This window comes from Scyliorhinus torazame, chromosome 17 (assembly GCF_047496885.1).
Source record: "Scyliorhinus torazame isolate Kashiwa2021f chromosome 17, sScyTor2.1, whole genome shotgun sequence".
NCBI lineage: Eukaryota > Metazoa > Chordata > Chondrichthyes > Carcharhiniformes > Scyliorhinidae > Scyliorhinus > Scyliorhinus torazame.
Window position 1 is genome coordinate 117,135,733 of NC_092723.1, and position 19,709 is coordinate 117,155,441.

At 47.1% G+C, this 19,709-nt stretch overlaps 1 protein-coding gene across 1 annotated transcript; it reads right to left on the reverse strand.

Moving 5' to 3' along the window:
- Window positions 1-88: 88 nt before the first annotated feature.
- LOC140394098 (mesothelin-like protein) lies at window positions 89-17,015 on the reverse strand. The gene is made up of 11 exons (XM_072480941.1): window positions 16,942-17,015; window positions 13,896-14,010; window positions 12,840-12,871; window positions 12,375-12,441; window positions 8,204-8,385; window positions 7,509-7,655; window positions 5,870-6,003; window positions 4,323-4,456; window positions 3,832-3,926; window positions 2,191-2,377; window positions 89-1,808 (listed from the first exon to the last, which is right to left on the reverse strand). Exons 2-11 carry the CDS (start codon window positions 13,957-13,959, stop codon window positions 1,723-1,725), a joined length of 1,128 nt encoding a protein of 375 aa, XP_072337042.1. The 5' UTR covers window positions 13,960-14,010; window positions 16,942-17,015; the 3' UTR covers window positions 89-1,722.
- Window positions 17,016-19,709: the final 2,694 nt, after the last annotated feature.

The window sequence follows — 19,709 nt, forward strand, 5'->3', positions numbered from 1 at the left end:
TGCCGAATCCGGAAACCCACTACTGGTGGTGGGCAGCGACAAATCTACACCTTTATATTTGCGACTGACAGGATTAATCAAGCTCATGTACAATTTAGCTGCTTTTAATTGAAAATATAAATATAACTTTTTTATGACCCAATATAAATAAATAAATCCATCATATAATAATCACATGAAGCAGCTTAAAGATGGGAAACCAAATGATGTAAACATCCAATATTATCAACACTGGGTACTGCTTAACACAGAGCATATACAAGTAATCTGACTGCTTAAATCTAACATGAACCGTTGCATCATCACTACGATTCCACTGAGATGAGCAGAATTAGCATAGACATTCACGTTTTTACTGTTGACTGCTTCTCAGGCCTTTACATATTCGACCGTTGGGGAGGCACAACATTTTTTTAAAATACATTTAGAGTACCCAATTCATTTTTTCCAATTAAGGGGCAATTTAGCGTGGCCAATCCACCTACCCTGCACATCTTTGGGTTTTGGGGGCGAAACCCACGCAAACACAGGGAGAACGTGCACGGACAGTGACCAGAGCCGGGACCGAACCTGCATTAGTGACCTCGACGCTGTGAGGTAGCAGAGTTAACCACTATGCCACCGTGCTGCCCTCGGGGAGGCACAAAATTTAACAAAACTGCAATTTTGTAAGTTTTATATATACATACAAAAATCCTTAACATTTCAAAATTCAATCTTTACAAGATAACTTTACAGATCACTTACTGGGGAGAAACTTTATACAATAAATTAAATTGCCTATTTACATGATGCAACTTCCCATCAAAATTGGACAAAGTTGTGTACACAAAATAGCCAATTATCACTTGACCACGGCCAGGATTTTGCAGCCTGGTCGGATTTCACAGCCCCACCACGGCATGCAGCTCGCCATTTAAATTGCAATTTACTTTGACGGGACTGTAATATCCCACCGCACTGGGAGGGAGAGAGAGGGAGTGTGGGGGGGGGGGGGGGGGGGGGGGTGTAAAATTCTGCCCGGGTATTGGGTGGGCAGTGCACATTCCACCCAATGGTTTGCCGCCCTAAAGCTGGCGTAGGACCCAAATATGTTGATTTTAAATAAGGCTCTCCCCTGAAACTGGTGAGAATTATCTCGACAGAGAAAAGTCAATCTATTAATCAGGAGTGGGAACAGGATAATAAGTTCAGCCGCTCTCATTGCTCTGTTCTTGCCCAAGAGCAGGGACAGAAATCGTGTCCCTCATGTCTGTAGGCCCAATCCTCTTTGGCTTTTAGCTCCCATGAAATTGGTTTTGGTCAACCAACGGCTGCATCAATACCAGTCTCATTATAAAAACAGTTCAAGTTATGTACAGTGCCTATGAAAGAGAGTTGGAATTTTACTCTCATCTTTATTTGACAATGAGACAGAAATGAAAATTAAGAAAGAATGTGGTACAAGATTAGGTAAGCAACAAAATCAGAATTATTCTGCCTGCTATTTGATATCAATGTTCTAATGACAATCCAAAGTTGTCTCTGAATATTATACTTGATCAGCACAATGTCTAGATAGCTGGCTTAGAGTTAGACCAAAGTGTTTGGTCTAAGTAGGTTTCACTCCATGTGCTGAACTTGTTAAATCTTCTTTAAGATCCATTATTTGATACTCGACACTGGAATCTCTGATTCTCTCCACTTAATATGGCAGAAGGCACAGATGGGCTGATTGCAAAGTTATTGCAATGTGATTCCCATCACAGCGATGCAGATGGAAAGCAGGAGACTGTAGCTGTTGATTGGAGCTGAACCAGTCTCAGAAACTAAAATAAAGAAACACATTGTCAACAGTTTTCCTCTACAACATTCTTCGACCACCTTTCTTGAGTTGAAGAAGCGTTTCAACCTTTCAAACTGTGATTTTTTTGTTACAGCTTTATTTTGCTACATGCGCCTAAGTAAGCACAATTACATAGTGTTAGCTGGTCCTGTAAATCTGTCCATGCGATTATTTATGAGTGGAAGAGACTGTGACTGTGTAGATTGTTAGTTTTGAGCCTCCATATAAGTACATACATTAGCATCCTCAAGGACAGCACAACTTTCAAGTGAAATAATTCCACTTTGTGATGGTGTCCAACAATCCTAGATACTACCCAATCTTCTTATCGGTGTGGAGAATAACACATGTAAAAATCCACTTACATTCCTTAAAGAAAAAGTTCCCAAGTCCAGCTGGTGCTATTCCTCCTTGAAGTCCAATCCCCAGACTCATAACCTCCTTGACTGTGTGTGAGTTAACCCAATGCTGCACTATTTCATGGTTTCTATTCAGTCCAAGAGAATTCAGGTTTATTCCAAGTAGATCTCGTATGTTCTGAGCCGTGAGTTGCTGAAAAATAAATTGGTTATATTGTAACAACAGGATTATGCTCATTCTTTGTTCCATGTAGTTCTGTCATAATATGCAGCAAAGGAACGCACCATTTAAGAAATAACAAATATCGAAAAACATACAAAACAACACCAAGACAGGCCGCTCAACACAAATGTGTTGTCATTTACAGCTCCTGCAAGTAACTAATCTTGATCATGTATTTACCAGCCCTGTTCCAGATCCCTTCACCCCATCTCCTTCATCTACCTATTCAATTTGATCCGGATCCGGTGTTCACATGGTCTCTGCTTCAACCTGTTCAGTGTTTTATATCTGTCAATAACACTATTCAGATGGATTTAACTCCAATCTTAGTCTGACTCCCTCCAATCAATCAGAACTGTGTAGATCTAACTGAGTGGTTCTAGAAATTGTCTCTTTAAATAGAAATATTGAGAGTGAAATGGCCTCTTAAGCTTTAACATAATTGGGCAATAGTGAATCGGTGGTCTTGTTGACCCTGCACCATTTCACTGAAAATCTAACATGATATCATTTGCTTAATAGCAGGAAAGCAGTCTGAGTTTATCTAGTCCCACTTTAAACCTGCTTGAAATATGCTGCATTCTCCGTTTTGGAGACTAAGTCCACACGCCGGTGTGAAAACAGTGGTTATTTATGCTAGCAAAACCTGCATAAAATTGCCACTGATTCCCCGTTTTGCTGGACACTAGCAGGGCGGCAGCGTAGAGCTCACAGTGCTAGCTGCCGATACGGACCCAGCACTTCCAGTTCAGAGGCCGTGCATGCGCACGGTGGCGGCCTGCAGCAGCCACGCCGTGCTCCATGGCGGATTCAGCCCGCGGACCTGGATCGCCAAAGTAGTGCCCCCCCCATCGGCCGCTCGCGCGCCCCTGACCACCCGCCCACAGTGCCCCCAGCCCAGAATGTAGCCCCTGCCTGCCCGCCAATCGTCCCTCGCCTGACTGTGGTGGCCCCAGATTGAGACGCAGCCACCACGCTGAGTTCACGAACGGCCTGAGCACACGTAACCCAGACCGTTGAGAACTTGGCCGGTCGGAGCATCGTTGGGCGGGCCTCAGGCAATGTCCTGAGGCGGTGGATAATTTTCAGGGGGCGAAGAATTCAAAAACCGGCGTCACTCCCAATTGTGCCGCCAAAACGGATTCTCTGCCCCGTCGCCGAACACGATTTTGGCGTCGGGGAGCGGAGAATCCAGCCCATGAACGTCTCTTTTCTACACAGCTGAGGAAATAATGTTGCCCTAACAGTCTCTGTCTAGTTAAGCTATCATAAATATAATAGTTGTGTGGTAATGTTGTGGTCTGTGGTGATTGATATGGAGTGGATTGAATTAATGACTGTTTTTGGGCACTGCATTTAATATCTGTTTTGTGCGTAATGCAATAAAACACTGAATGATGTTGCAATCCTCCATTGATACTTACTTCTACTTCCACTGGGTTGAGTCTGCTGAATGTCTGGAAGTCCATACTGATGTTACCAGCAGCTAAACTTCGTAAATCAGATGCTCGTGCACCACCTTTTAGAGAACAGAAAGAACCGTCAGATTAACCTGTGCATATATATATTTATCTGCATAACTACACATAATATAGAGTTAAAATGAAGATTTAATTTATTTGGTATTCGTAATAAGCTTTCCAAGGTAAATATTGCAATGAATTGAAAGTGAAGGTCTGGAATAATTCTTCAGGGACTGGTTTAGCACAGGGCTAAATCGCTGGCTTTGAGAGCAGACCAAGGCAGGCCAGCAGCACGGTTCAATTCCCGTACCAGCCTCCCTGAACAGGCGCCAGAATGTGGCAACTAGGGGCTTTACACAGTAACTTCATTTGAAGCCTACTTGTGACAATAAGCGATTTTCATTTCATTTTTATTTCCAAATAATCCTTAATCAATTTGTAAGATTACTTACCAACATACGGCCTGGTGAGGTTATAATAAGCATTGGGATCACCAGCTCGATCCTGGAATGCTACTTTTGCGATCCCAAAAATGATGTCTTTCTTTGCCTGAGTGCATGTGGAAATATCAAGTGGCTTGGCTTTCCTGCAACAGAATGGTGACGATGTTATATTGTATATTTTTGGACTTAGAAATTTAGTGTTCATTGACAGGGTCAACATTTCACTTTCCGATAAACAGAATACTGCAACTGCTGAAAAGCTCAGATCAATACACCAAATGCTGGGGCTGCTCAGCGGGCCTGGCAGCATCGAGAGAGAGAGAAACAGGGATAATGTTTCGAGTCATGGCCTTGCACAACTTTAATTTGAAGCTGTTTGTCTCTCCACAGCTGATGCTAGATCTGCTGAGCATTGTGAAGCCTTGCTTCATCTAAATGGAAAACAAAGCCACAGTTTTCCGTGCCAGCATGTCATCGTGCTGTCAAGTAATATTCTGGTTGGCCCATTGTGCGTGAGAATTGGAAGCACAGCTACTGTCAATAAAAAAGACAATTTAACCCTTTGGGCTGGATTCGCCGGTCCGTCAGCCGTGTGTTCCTCGGCCGCGCGCCATTCGCTGCCAGCGTGATTTATCTTCCTGCCGCTTTCCAATGGGATTTCCCATTGTAACCACCCCACGCTGCCGGGAAACGTGCTGGCGGGGTGCACTGCCAGGGGGAAAGGAGAATCGAAAGGACCGGACAATCCGGCTTTTATATTTAAGCAGCAACCTCGATCCAGGGCGGATGAACTGTCACGACAAAATACCGCGCCCATTGGGGCTGTTTAGCACAGGGCTAAATCGCTGGCTTTGAAAGCAGACCAAGGTGGGCCAGCAGCACGGTTCAATTCCCGTACCAGCCTCCCCGAACAGGCGCCGGAATGTGGCGACTAGGGGCTTTTCACAGTAACTTAATTTGAAGCCTACTCGTGACAATAAGCGATTTTCATTTCATTTCATTGTTTTTAAACGTCAGCAGCTCTCTGAGACAGCTCAGCAGCGGATATCCCTCTGAGGCGAATTGCCAAACCACATCCTCCCTTTACTCAGCGTCCACCCTTTCCCGCTCTCCCCCAGCTGCACTGAGGCTCTCACTGCACGTGTTCCATGTTAGCTGCCTGTTAATAGGCCAGCTCGAGCAAAATCATGGGGTAGTGAATTCTCCACCTCCCCAGCCGAATGCTTCTCGGCGGCGAGCCATCACTGGCAGCTGGATTCTTCATTCCAGTGGCTTGCCAATTTTCCATTGCAGCCATCCCACGCCACTGGGAAACCCGTGGGCGGGGGTGCGCTGCCAGTGGAACGGAGAATCCCACCAATCCAGAGGGCCAATCGCAGCCTGGAAAGATGTTTAATGCCCACTTCCAGGCTCACTGAATACGCGTGTCCGACAGGTGAAAAATGCAGTCCAGGGCAATCTTCTAGACTTCTATAGGTTTGCTGAGTCGCTAGAATGTTATACATTTGAATAAAACAATAGGTTGGCAGAGTAGCTTCACATAATCTGACACTCACTTTAGTTCACTGGGAAGAATGGTTCGCAGGGTCTCTTCACTCAGACTACACAATGCTGGACCACCGATCACATCCAACACGCCAGCATTTAGTGACCCAGAGCCCCTCAGGTAATTTTCAATAATTACTTTGGTCTGAAATGGAAGAAAACAGTGAAGGCTCACTTCATTAACTTTTGCTCCGCACACAGTATGAACTGAGAAGGTTTCTCTAATGACCTATTCAAATTTTTTGTGCTACTTTATAAAATATGTGAAGGCACTGTTGAGAAAGGAGAAATGAGAACATGATACACTGAACTTGCTGGAAACCTGGAATCGAAATAGAAATGAATAAAGAGTGGAAGCAAGTTCCTTTAGATATTGACTGGCCTGCTCTGTATTTCCATCAAAATACGTTTTATCAGAATCTGGTTTTTGATGCATTTGATTCCCTAATTAAAATCTTTCAGCATCTCAGCACTGGTGCCCCCTATTTTGGATGATTTCAGTGACTGGCACCCAGGGATGGAATGGTGGGGAACAGGAATTGAGCATCGGAGAATTTCCCGCTCAAAGAACATTTTTAAACTATCTGATGGAGAATATTTGGAAGCAAAAGAGTTCCATCTACTCCTAGCTCTTGTCATCATTCATCGCAGCCCAAACCGCTTAGTGAATGGGTGTAAGCTCTTTATGAGAGTCATAGCACGCGATTCTACCACCGAGTTGCGCCCGTTGCATGAATCGCGGGAGAGGCCCGAACCGGACTTCGCACCAGGCATGAAACCTTGCGCAAGTCACCTGACCCGCAGCGACCAATGTGATCCAGATAATGATTTCTAAATGAGCCATTAGCCTCATTTAACTATACGTGGCCATCTTGATGCCACACTCACCTAGTGCCGAGAGTCACCGGCTATACCGGCAAAACCTCAACTGGACACCAATTAGTATGGCCTCCACAAGCGGAGACCAGTCGTGGTGGCCACTCAGGGGTTTCAGAGGTCATTGGAGCCCCCTTGGTTGTCGAGGACAGGATAGGACAGCACCCTGGCACCTGGGTGCCTAGTTGGCACTGTCAGGGTGTCAGGGGCATTGCCAAGGGCCTGGGCCTGAGGGGGGCCAAACCATGAAAGGGGACATGAAGGGGCCATGAAGGGTGGGGGAGGGAAGGGGGTGGTATGAAGGGTCCTCATAAAGGTTGGGGCGGTGAAGGGGAAGGTCCTGAGAGGGAGGTGTCAGAAAGTCGAGGTGGGGCGCCTGAAAAGGGAGGAGACCTCAGCGATCCAAGAGCCTCACTTGGATCGGCGGGGGAGGTTAATGCTTGTGTCAGTGGAGGATGGAATTGCCTGTGGGTGGGAGGGTATGGGAGACCTTCAAGGATCGGGGCACCCTTTCAAAAGAGCAGCCCGATCTCTGAGGAGCCGGTCTCGCCAACAGGTTAAGCTCCCTACTGCTGAAAATATTTCTAAGTGTGGGTTAAACTGATGAGGAGCTCCCCAAGACCCAACAAAATGACAAAATGTAGGTGAATACCGGTCTGGATCTCACCCTAAAAACTTACAGCAAACTCCCCGCCAAACCCACCCAAAATGGCACTTAGAAATGTTTTGGTTGGATCATTCCCATAGAGTCAGAAGCTTGCTGCTAATCCGTACCGTGTTAACATTTGCACTATTACTTAAAGCAAGTGCAAGGGTATCCAGCCTTGTTATGTTCCATGTGCTGATCTCCTCAGGGCCATACACAGTAATAATGAATCCCAACTGTTGTATCTGATCTTCCGGCAGTCCACTTGTGTAGATCTGTTCCAAAATATCAAAAATAAGAGTTAGATTAAAGTGCGCACCCAAATGACATCTTCAACAATTTGCTGTAACTGGTTCTGTTGTATGGTTGTGTAAGGGGATTTCTCTTTCTCTTGTCTCATATACAAGGGTGGAACTTCCCAAGACTTCACACTACCAAGTGGAGCTTTGTGGAAGTTCGGTCATTTTCTCCATTACCTCTATTCAAACCTTTCATTGCTTCTTTCTGATGCTCTCTGGAATACATCTCAAGGTAGAGACTCTGGCAGGTTAAAATTAAAAATTGTCCAGTTACCTTACATTGAAAGGGAAATAAACAGCAGCTTAGGTGTGTAACTGAATAAGCAATTGCAGCACGAAAGCTGCAATCTAATGTTGTTTAAGATGCACTAGGGCTTTCAAGACAGCTTTGTTTGGTACCCATTGATTATTAGCTCCACAAAGTGAGCTGCCAACAATGAATGGGATGGCTCCTGATGGTCAGTTCCTTTGGGCCCCGGAAACACTTGGCTGGAAAAACTTATCTTCAAATCTCGTAGGCTTACCTCTCCCAGCTTCCTTTTCAGAATAAGAAGCTGATTTTTGCTAAAAGCTATATGTCCCAGTTCAGTGAGGTTCGCCGCAAGCACACTATTGTTCAAACAGGCATCTAACTGGTCAGCAGGATAAAACGCAGCCAATAATGGGTCATTAGTCCTGTCATTTGTAATGAAGTTGTTGGTACAAGCTGTAAAAATAAAACACATTTTTTTGTGAGAATGGTGCAGACTCTAATTTTCTAAAGAGTGTTAGAAGGAACCGGATGTGACACCACAAAATGCATCTGAATCGTTAGCACATTGCAGGAAATTGAACCTTCTGATCCCATACAAGATGCTGGTCCGTGCTCTATCCAGAACAGAAGGAGAAACCAGAATGCGAAAAGGCCATTCTGTTCACCCCCCCCCCCCCCCCCCCCCCCCCGCCCCCCACCCCCTCCATTGTCCATAATTATCTTGTTATGGACAGACAATTTCAAATGTATCTTTGAATGCAGAGCTCAATAATGCTGATCACATCACTTACTTGGAGTGAATGAAGAAAAGGGAATATGAGTACGAAGGGAACCTGGAGGAAAAAAGTAGTATCTCTCTATCTATAATGTATTATTGGGACATTGGCCTGGAATTTCCAGTGGGTTCCTCCTGTTTCCTTGCTATACATTCAACAGAAATCCATGGAAATTAGTATCAGACAGTTTTTATTGAGTTAAATGTTTTACAGGGGACCCTTTGGATAATTGAACACAAGATAAAATGCAAGAAGAATGACTATAGACACTAGTCAGGACTGTGATGGGATACTCTCTACTTGCCTGGATGAGTGCAGCTCAAACAACACGCAAGAAGTTCGACACCATCCAGGTCAAATCAACCTGCTTGATTGGCACCCCTTCACAAATATTCACTCCCTCATCCACCGACAAACAGTGGCAGTTGTTTGCATCATCTACAAGATGCACTGCAGGAACTCACCAAGGCTTCTCAGGCGGCACATTCCAAACCCATGACTATGCCATCCTGACATGGGAATATATCGCCAGGGTGAAAATTCTGTGGGTGGACCTATGCCACAAGGACTGCGGTGGTTCAAGAATGGCAATATGGGATAAGCAATAAATGCTGGCCTAGCCAACAGGCCCACAAACCATAAATGGTGAAACGGCAGGCGGCTGGCTTTTTCTCCGTGTTCGTAGGAGGTGCCCCGTGTCTGGCGGAGTTGGTGTATGCCTTCCTGGTGGATAGCAGGTTAAAGTCCATTTAGAGATTTTTTTCCCTCTGCACGAGAGGCTCTACACTCGGGGCTTTGGAGTATCATCTGTCGACCTCCAGAATAGAGTCAATCAGTTGTTGCCTGGCCACCCTCTCTTCTCTGTCCCTGTGCACCTTATAGGCAATCATTTCTCCTCTAATCTCATCCTTCAGCGCCTCCCAGAACATGGAGAGACCTCCCTGTTCCGGCTCTTAGTAGTAGACTTGTCTATGGCCTGTGATGCTTTCAGACAGAAGACCTTATCGGCCAGCAGGGCCGTGTCCAACCTCAGTGGAGAGGCGTTGGGCACGACCCGCCTCCAACCTCACGTCCATGTAGTGTGGAGCGTGGTTGGAGATAACAATCACGGAGTATTCAGCTCTTACTATCCCTGGAAGCACCGATTTCTCCACAACAAAGAAGTTGATGTGGGTTTAGATCAGTGTACTTGTGAAAAAAATGAGAACTCCTTCTCAGCTGGATGCATGAACCTCATGGGTCCCAGCCCCGATCTGCTCCATAAATGTCCACAGTTCTCTAGCCTTGCCTGCCGTTTTCCCCATTTTGGGGGTCCTGTACACATTTTAAGTCTCCCCACCCCCATGATTAGTTTCTGGGTGTCTATGTTGGGGATTTCTGCCATGGTTTTTCTTTACAAATTCTATGTCATTCCAGTTGGGTGCATATACGTTAACCAGAACCACCGGTGCCCGTCCTGGGCACCGCTGACCATGATGTACCGTTCCCCTTGGTCCGTATCCGTCTTTGTCGCAGTAAACACCGCCCTCTAACTGAGCAGTATGGCTACCCCTCCAGCTCTTGTCCCGTAGCAGGAATGGTAAGTCTGTCCCACCGAGCCCTTCCTTACCCGTAGTGGGTCCTTCTCCCTCAGGTGTGCCTCTTGGAGGAAGACTATGTCAGCTTTCATACTTTTCAGGTGGGCAAAGACTCTGGATCTTTTCACTAGGCCGTTAAGTCCCCTGACGTTACACGTGACTATTCTGACCCTCCTGTGTGATCAGCCATATGTACCTTGTGGATGTGCCCCTGCACTCCAGGGTTTCCCTTTGTTCAGGGGCCATCCAATATGGCCACTGTCACCGTACTCACCGTAAGACCGGGCCCCTGTGCTGTGGCGTTTCACTATGTCCAGGGACCACCCAACATGGCCGCCAACTGTGTGTACGCCATGTGGATGAGCCCCTGCACTCTGGGGTTTCCCTTTGTTTATGGACCCTCCAAAGTGGCTGCTTGCGGTGCCATCTTCTTCCACATTTTCAAGAATGACCTGCTAAAGCCAATATATAGCCCACTCCCCTGCCATTTTGTTCCCCTTGTGGATTTGTTTCCCCCTCCTCTTGCTGCCCCCCATAGCCCCCCCATTCCCCCCTCCTGTTTACCCCTCTGTTGTCCCCGCCTTGCTGTTGTGCCCTCCTTTGCCAGGCACTCTCTCCCTGGTAGGAGATGCGCCGCAACCCCTCTCACTCATACCTCCTGGTGCTAGCTTTCCCTCTAGTGTGGTGGCTCCTCTCCTGGAGTCAATCTGACCCTCTCCTACACCCGCTATGTTGGGTTCTGCTCTGTCTCCTCCTCCCCCTCTCCTGCGCTCTGCTGCACTCGCCCCCTCCTTTCTTGGAACTGGTTTCCCTGTTCATAACGGGGCGATGCAGTCCCGCACAAATTGTTCATTGGTTTTTCTCTGCCTCCTCTGTGTCCTCCTTATCGCTGTCTCCCTTCTTGGCTGACTTGTCTGGTATTTTTGGATGAACTCGTCCGCATCTGCAGGGGCAGTGAAATAATGTTCCCTGCCCTGGTATGTTACCCAGAGCCAGGCTGGGTACAGCATCCCAAATTTGATATTGTTCCTGTACAGGGCTGAATTTGCCTTGTTAAATTCTGCCTGGCGCTTTGCCAGCTCTGCCCCAGTGTCCTGATAGACTCTGATTTTGTGTCCCTCCCAGCTGCAAGCCTTCGTTTGTCTGGCCCAATGAAGGATCCTTTCCCTGTCCTGGTACCTGTGCAGCTTGGCAATGACCGCTCTCGGCTGCTCCCCGTCTTAGGTTTCGGGCCCTGTCGACCTCTGGCAGCTTGGGGAAGCTGTCTCTCCCCATTAGGTTACCCACTAGGTATTGGGTCACGTAGTCGGTTGGATCCCTGCCCTCAATTCCTTCTGGAAGTCCCACTATTCCAATATTTTGTCGTCTCGACCAATTTTCTTGGTCCTGCACCTTTTCTTTGAGGTTCCCCTGGGTCGCCTCCAACCTCTTAATTTTGGCCTCCAGCGACACTTTGGTTGCTCTGGGCTGTTGAGGCTTTCTCCAGCTACTTTACCGTGCTCCCCGGGCCTCCAATCTCTTTCCCATACTGTTGAGGGTCATTTGCATGGTGGCCAGCACCTCCGCCACCTTGACTGCCGCCTTTATTTCAACCTTACTATCATCCTTCATCTCCTATAGTTCTCTGGTGAGGAAAGTCTTCCATCCATCACCTGGCAGTGCGGGGAGCTCATTTTTCGGGTCACTGGTCTCCCTCTCTCAGGAGTGGCTGGAGATACCTTGCTTCATGGGTCTGCTGATCCGTTTGCTCACCGCTCCCTTGCTGCCGTTTTTGGTGTCTCTGCGGCCTCTCAAACTGCTGCTTCCTGGCATCCTTGCTGTTTTTCGTATTGTTGAGGGTGAGTGAGGGTGAGGGTATGTTTTAATCCCAGTTTGTGGGCTCAATTCAGCTAAAAATGCCTATTATCCTTTCTTTAGGAGGAGAGCCACCTGATGTGTGACTCCTCAACACATCTCATCACCGGAAGTCAACATGGGCATCGATGAGGGTTTCAGCAGCTCTCAGAAGAACTGAGGCAGATGCAGAGTTAGGAAATGCATCAGAGATAGTTTGATTAATTCATACTATGCTTCATTGTTTCTTACTTACCAGTGGCACGTTTCACTCTTCTAAGCAACAGCTGGCTGGATTTTCGCCCCTTGTTCTCACCAAGAACCTGCAGGGTGGAATTTAATATTCTAACTGTCACAATTGTTCATGTGATACAGTTTAAATGAACAATTAATTCTTTAAAGATATAGCCTGTCATAAATACTTGTTGAATAAGTCATAGACAGGGTGTGAACATAAGATTAAAGACACCTTTGATGTTACCATATGGGCTATGCTGGTTTTATAAATACAACATGGTTATAAAAGTACCAAAACATAGATGTCAATGTCTTCATGTTCTCCCACTACCTCGCACTGCATTTAGCAAATTTCTCATTAGTTATTGTTAAGTAAATGTAATCAACCTGATTTTGAAATTTCTCTGAGCTCTCTGATCTGGCATGGAATTATGTTTTCAACAATTAGCAGTGACATGCCAGGAAGATGTCAAATTTCTCTTACCTGCTGAGCATTCACGGTGGTCAAAAAGAAACCTAAAAGGAAATAGCAGAATGATCTATTCAAGGTAAGTCCCACAAATTATTTGTTGATCAAAACATACACACTTCGTATCTTTACACTTAAGCATATGTCTGGTAGCTCATAAATTGGCTAATCACGGTTGTAAGGAATATTAAGGATCATGCCGTGAGATAACACACCAGATCGCAGCACTTCAATGAGGAAAGGTCATTGATTCAGAACACCTAGCCCTGTACATTGATGCTTGAATATTGAGCACCATCGAGGATGAAGGAGGGCACCGTCTGGACCATTGTCTTAAAAAAAACGAGCCTTTTTTGTAAAGCAATATTGCACAATGTTGTGCCATTGCAATACCCAGAGTGAATCACTTGAAACCACTACAAAGCCATGCAAATGCATCAGCAACCTCAAGAGCAAGAAATGGGAAAGTACAGCACAACTGTATATTTAGTACATTCCTCCTGTCAAATTTCAGTGATTTTATTTGCTAACAGACACAAGTCTTGCACCAGTCAACACTACAATATATTCAAAAACTCGGAGGCATTGAAGTCCACAAATTAAATTGCTCGGATAGTTTTAATTATGATGTTTTTATTTATGATGTGGAGATGCCGGCGTTGGACTGGGGTGAGCACAGTAAGAAGTCTTACAACACCAGGTTAAAGTCCAACAGGTGTGTTTCAAATCACTAGCTATGGGAGCACTGCTCCTTCCTCAGGTGAAATCTGGTGTTGTAAGACTTCTGACTGTTTTTATTTATGCCAGGGTACCGAGTCCTAAGCGCAGGGTTTGTACCATCTGAAAACCAGATACGAAATTGAGCCTGGCTACCCTTTTCTACCAGGTTTCCAACAGGGCGGTTGGTCTGTTTGGCAGCTGTGTATTTGGTCAGTAAGCGGCTGCTCAGGGAAGCTGGTACCACAAATGCAATCTAAAAAATGCCTGGCTTTTATTTTGCTGTTTTTTCCAATTCGTAACCTGTGTTTAGCAACCGACGGTTTCTGGAGTGGAAGAAGAGCATTGACTTACCAATGATGGTGACTGTTATGAGCTTCACTGAAAAGATGTAATTGGCTAATGCCGTATTCTTCATTATTACTGGTGCAATGTGACACTTCTCCAACCAAAAACAACTTTGACTTTCCTGTAAAGTGGGAACAAAGATGGTGAATATTCCCGAGATGAGTGAAAAGCAGTGTCCTCAGTATTGACAGACCAAGAAAACATATCACAGAAGCTGAATGCTTGCAGCATTTGCTGGTTTCTCTTGTGACTAGCTTGAGAAAAGGTGACAGTCCTGCACTCTCAGATCACTTGCAGCTTTCTTCGTCAAGCCTGCCATGTCCCAGTGAGTATTTTCTGCTTCATTGAATAATTTTTTTACACAAAGACTTGTTTCTAAGTTAACAAATATGATTAATTGCTTCTAACTTCCTTCCTCCCCCCACCCCTCAGTAGTTTTAACACTCACTTGGTCAGGCTAATTTGAAATGGAATCAACCAATTATTCATCTGACCTTTTATGAGGAAGGATTCAGGACTGTTTACAGTTCAACTTGAGGAGAAATGTAGAAACATAGAAACATAGAAGCAGGAGGAGGCCATTCAGCCCTTCGAGCCTGCTCTGCACTCATTATGATCATGGCTGATCATCAAATTCAATACCCTGATCCCGCCTTTTACAGTCAGTTTTTATGTTCCCTGCTAGTTTACTTACAAATTGTATTTTCCACTTCTTTATCTATCCCTTGGTCTGTCTTTGCTGAATTTTAAACTGTTCCCAATTCTCAGGTCTATTGCTTTTTCTTGATAATTGTTATGCCTCTTCTTTGAATCTAATACTATCTCTAATTTCCCATGTAAGCCATGGTTTGGCCACAGTTCCCTTTCTACTCTTGCGCCAGATAGGAATACACAACTTTTGGGAGTTCACCTATTCATTCCTTGAATGCCTGTCATTGCCTGTCCGCTGTCCTTCCTTTCAGTAATGTTTCCCAGTCCGTCATAGCCAACTTATGCCTCATACCATCATACTTACCTTTATTGGGGTTCAGGACCCTGGTCTCAGAATCAACTACCTTGCTATTCATCTTGATAAAGAACTCTACCATATTATGGTCACTCATCCCCAAATTTCTCTCACAACTAGATTGCCGACTAATCCTTTCTCATTGCACAATACCCAGTCCAAGACGGTCTGTTCCCTTGCTGGTTCCTCAATATTCTGGTCCAGAAAACCATCCGGCATACACTCCATAAATTCCTCCTCTATTGTACTGTGACTAATTTGAGTCACCCAATCTATATACAGACTAAAGTCACCCATAATCACAGATGTACCTTTATCACTCACATCACTGATTTCCTGTCTAATGCTATTCCCAACATCGCCACTTGGTGGTCTGTATACAACCCCAACAAATATTTTTTGCCCCTTGACATTTCTTAACTCGACCCAGACTGATTCCACATCGCCTGTCCTAATATCTTTCCTCAATATTGTATCAATATCTTCTTTAATCAACACTGCAACTCCACCACCTTTTCCTTCCTGTCTGTCCTTCCTAAATAAACCAAATAGCCCTCAATGTTTTGTTTCCATCCTTGGTCACCTTGGAGAGAACCTTCCAACGTGAGATACAATTGAAATGAAAACTACCTCAACTACATTGCAGGACAGTCAACATCTGTGAGGAGGTGATCTTAAAATAAAGTTTCCGATTGACCTCTTTACAGTGAAAGGTGGATAAACACCGTAAGTAATGCCTAGACTTTATAATCAAAACCTTTCCCCCATTCATGCAAGTCAACATCAAACCTGTTACATGGGCGTTGTACAGACCAATTATGCCTCAACAGTTCAAGCCACACATAATAGCACAAAGTTTCACTTTCTACTAAAATAAATACAGCAAATGCTGGAAAACCTGAACAGGTCTGGCAGCATTGGTGCAGAGAGAAACAGAGTTAATGTTTCAAGTCTGTATGACTCTTCAGAGCTAAAGTTAGGGAGAAATGTGGGGTGGGATTCTCCGTCCCACCGTACCCGTTTTCTGGTGCGGCATGCCCCACTGGCAGTGGGATCCTCCGTCCCACCAGCCGGCCAACGGGGTTTCCCATTGTGGGCAGCCCCACGCTGTGGGGAAATCCGCGGGCGTGCGTGCGCTGCCCGCGAAGTGGAGGATCCCGCCAACAGAGAATTAAGCCCGTGATGTTCAAGAGAATTGTACTGTGACTAATTTGAGTCACCCAATCTATATACAGACTAAAGTCACCCATAATCACAGATGTACCTTTATTACACGCGTCTCTGGTTTCTTGTCTCATGCTATTCCCAACATCACCACTGCGGTTTGGTGGTCTTTATACAACCCCAACAAATGTTTTTTGTCCCTTGATGTTTCTTAACTCGACCCAGACAGATTCCACAGCATCTGTACTAATATCTACACAACAATATCAAATCTGAGCAGGAGAGGCAAAATAGAAGGTCAGGGATAGATGACAGGTCAAGAGTTGTGCTAAACATGTTTTACCTAAGACATGAAAAAAAAAAGGATCATTGTGCCATCATTTTGCAAGCATGCGTTGCTGCAAATAACTATCTTTGGAGAGGTGGAAGCAGGCAGGTGGAGATTAAGTTTCCACTTGCTCCACACAGATGGCCACTGGGAGGTATGTGGCAGTACACTGGGATGCACATGAACCACCTGAAAAGTTTCAAAGTTTGGGTCTACTTGAGCGTCCTATAAATGCCAAACTTTTTTCCAAAGTCAATTCTGTTTTTATCGTTTTAACATAACATTGAGGGCAGCAGGGCAGCGCCGTGGCTAGCACGGCGCCGAGGTCCCAGGTTCTACCCTGGCTCTGGGTCACTGTCCGTGTGGAGTTTGCACATTCTCCCCATTTTTGCGTGGATTTTTCCCCCACAACCCAAAAGATGTGCAGGGTAGGTGGATTGGCCACGCTAAATTGCCCCTTAATTGGAAAAAATGAATTGGGTACTCTAAATTTAAAAAAAAAAGCATTGTTCATCTTAACTTCAGAGAAATTAAATCAAACCTTGAAAGCTTACCTCCTGTTTTGCGGGCAACCTGCTGAGCACCGGATAGAGAAACAGAACACTGAGAGCTTGTGACTGTAGCCACCCACTTTCTGCTTCTCTTTATAGTGAAATCCAGGTGTGGCTCCTACGTCTTTACGAACATAACCTACGCCTTTGAACACTCAAGAGACATCAGTGATATTCATATTGGAATCTAAAGGGGTGGTTCATGCTCTGAGGCTATTTGGTATTTTTAGTGTCCAAACTATAAAAGATGTCTAACAATTTCAATTCATGGCAAACATTTTTGACATTCTACTCTCTGTCGTTTCTCTCTTTGTTTTCATTACTGGTCTTCTCTTTAACCCCAAGTAAAAGTAACATGTACCACATCAGGTGCCATGTTTAGAAAGCTATCTTTCTCCCAGTTTCTGAAAACATTTATTCCCCTTCCTCAACTAATAGATCTTGCTTCCATTACAGTGGAACTACAATGTAGAAATGAACAAATTGAAGCAACTTTTGTGATGACAAGAATGCTCTACAAAAGCCTCTTCTCATTTTTCACCTCACCCTATCAGCATACACTATTTTTTCTCTCCCATGCAGTTATCTAACTTGCCTTTAAATGCATTGACATTATTTGCCTCAATTACTCATTACATTGCCAAATTCTACAGGCGGGTTTCTCCGTTTCCGCGACTAAGAGCTGGGGCCGGATTCTAAGTCCCCACGCCGGTGTGAAAACGATGGCGTTTACGCCAGGAAAACCGGCGCAAAACAGCCACCGATTCCCTGTTCCGGGGGGGGTGGGGGGGCTAGCAGCCAGGCAGCATAGAGATCCCAGCTTTAGCTGCCGACATGGCCCGGAGCATTGCTTCATGGCAGATGCAGCCAGTAGACCTGTACCGCAAAAATAGTCTCCCCTTTGGCCGCTCGCTCGCCCTGGACCAACCGCCCCACAGTGCTGCCAGCCTTGAATAAAGCCCCCTTGCCCGCAGATCGATCCTGTACCCCGGCCCGGGAGGAAGGCCGACAGGCGCCGCCGTTCGCCGTGCCTGGGCGCAGGTGGTATGCAGTGCAGGAAGAAAATCCATGACCTCTTCAGGGCGACCAGGGTGAGTAGGCAGCACTGTGCCCCTGGCACTAACCCCGCCCCCCCACACACCAGCAACCCAACCCCCCCCCCCCCCCCCCCCCCCCCCGGGGGACGGCCAAACCCGCACCCTGCTCCACATATCAGCCACCAGGTGCCCTGGCCACTGAGTCCACCATCTACCCAACCCCTGGGCTGCTTGCGACGGAACATCTAATGGCTGTGCTGTTTGTGCGTCCCCCCTCCGTCCCCCCGGGAGAAGGCCAGGCACAACCACCAGGAGCAGGAGAAGACTGCATGGGGCCCACCAGAACTGCAGCCCCTGACCATGCCCGAGAAGAGGGCACTGGACGTGGTCGGCGGCCTGGAGGAAAGGGAGGTCGCCGAGGCAGAGTTCAGCAGCGGGCGAGCAAGTGAGGCCCTGCTTAGTTGCGGATCCCCATGACACATGTGTGGACACCCCTCCCCCACACACACCTGCCTCACCACCACCCCCACCGCCCCCCCCCCCCCCCCCCCCCATGCCCCCCAGGTCCGCTGTCTAATCAAACATGCCGTCTTATGTCTTACAGGACCTGCCGGATATGGGGCCGGTCCATCCGGCGCCACATGCAGTCCCCTGCCCCCAGCCAGTGCCAGAGCCAGTGCCCCCCAGACAGCTGAGCATTGACCGGGAGAGCAGCCCGAACACCAGCCCTCTGCCTCAGACTCAATTCATTCTGGAGCTCGGGTCGCAGGAGGACACGGACTTTCCGTCACTGCTGTCTCTACCATCCAGGGGACTATCACCTCGGTTGATATTGGGCACATTAGTGAAGAGGCTCCTGGGACACTATCTGGTGCACACCACACATCGCATCTGGTACAGCAGGTGGAGATAGGAGCAGCCGAGCGGCCGGACGGTCAGAGGGCAGGCCAGCTCCAGGAACCACCTGCTGTCCAGACGGGTCCCGGGCTCCTGGAACGTCCAGTTCCAGCCTCAGTGCAGGTGCAGTCAGAGACCCAAGGACCACAAGAGGGGATGTCAGCAGGCATCCAGCACCTGCAGGCGTGGGTGGAAGAGTCCATCCACATGCAGGAGCAGGGGTTGGCTCCAGTCATGCGTGCCACCCAGGCCAATACCACAGACGGATGGCGTCCACGGTGGAGGCATTGGAGGCGGCGGTTTCGGCTATGGATCAGCGTGTCCAAGGCCTGGGGCATTCTGTGTATGCGGTAGCCGAGGCCCAGGACAGGACTGTCCTCTCACAGGCAGCCATGTGCCTGAGCCACCTGGACATTGCAGCCACACCAGGACCAATTCCACTACTGTTGAGGGGCTAGCACCGGCGCCATGTGGAACACATTTGTTTCTAATGGAAACGGTGCCGGATTCGCCGGTTCGCGTTGGCACCCAAAGGCTGACAAGCTGCAGCCGCATCAATTCTCCCCCCACACACACCATCTCAGCCAACAAGATGGCAGCGCGGAGAGCAGCCCTGAGGTTCACAGGCACCAAGCGGGAGAACGTCTTGGCGTGATGGAGGAGAGGCAGATGACCCTCTACACCAGCCGGGAAGAAGGCTGCCTACCACCGCCCTTCGAACTGCCTGGGCACAGGTGGCAGAGGCTGTGAGCGCCACCAGCAACACCGTCCGGGGGGGGGGGGGGGGGGGGGGGGGGGGGGGGGTATTGCAGGAAAAAACTGCACAACATCCTCAGG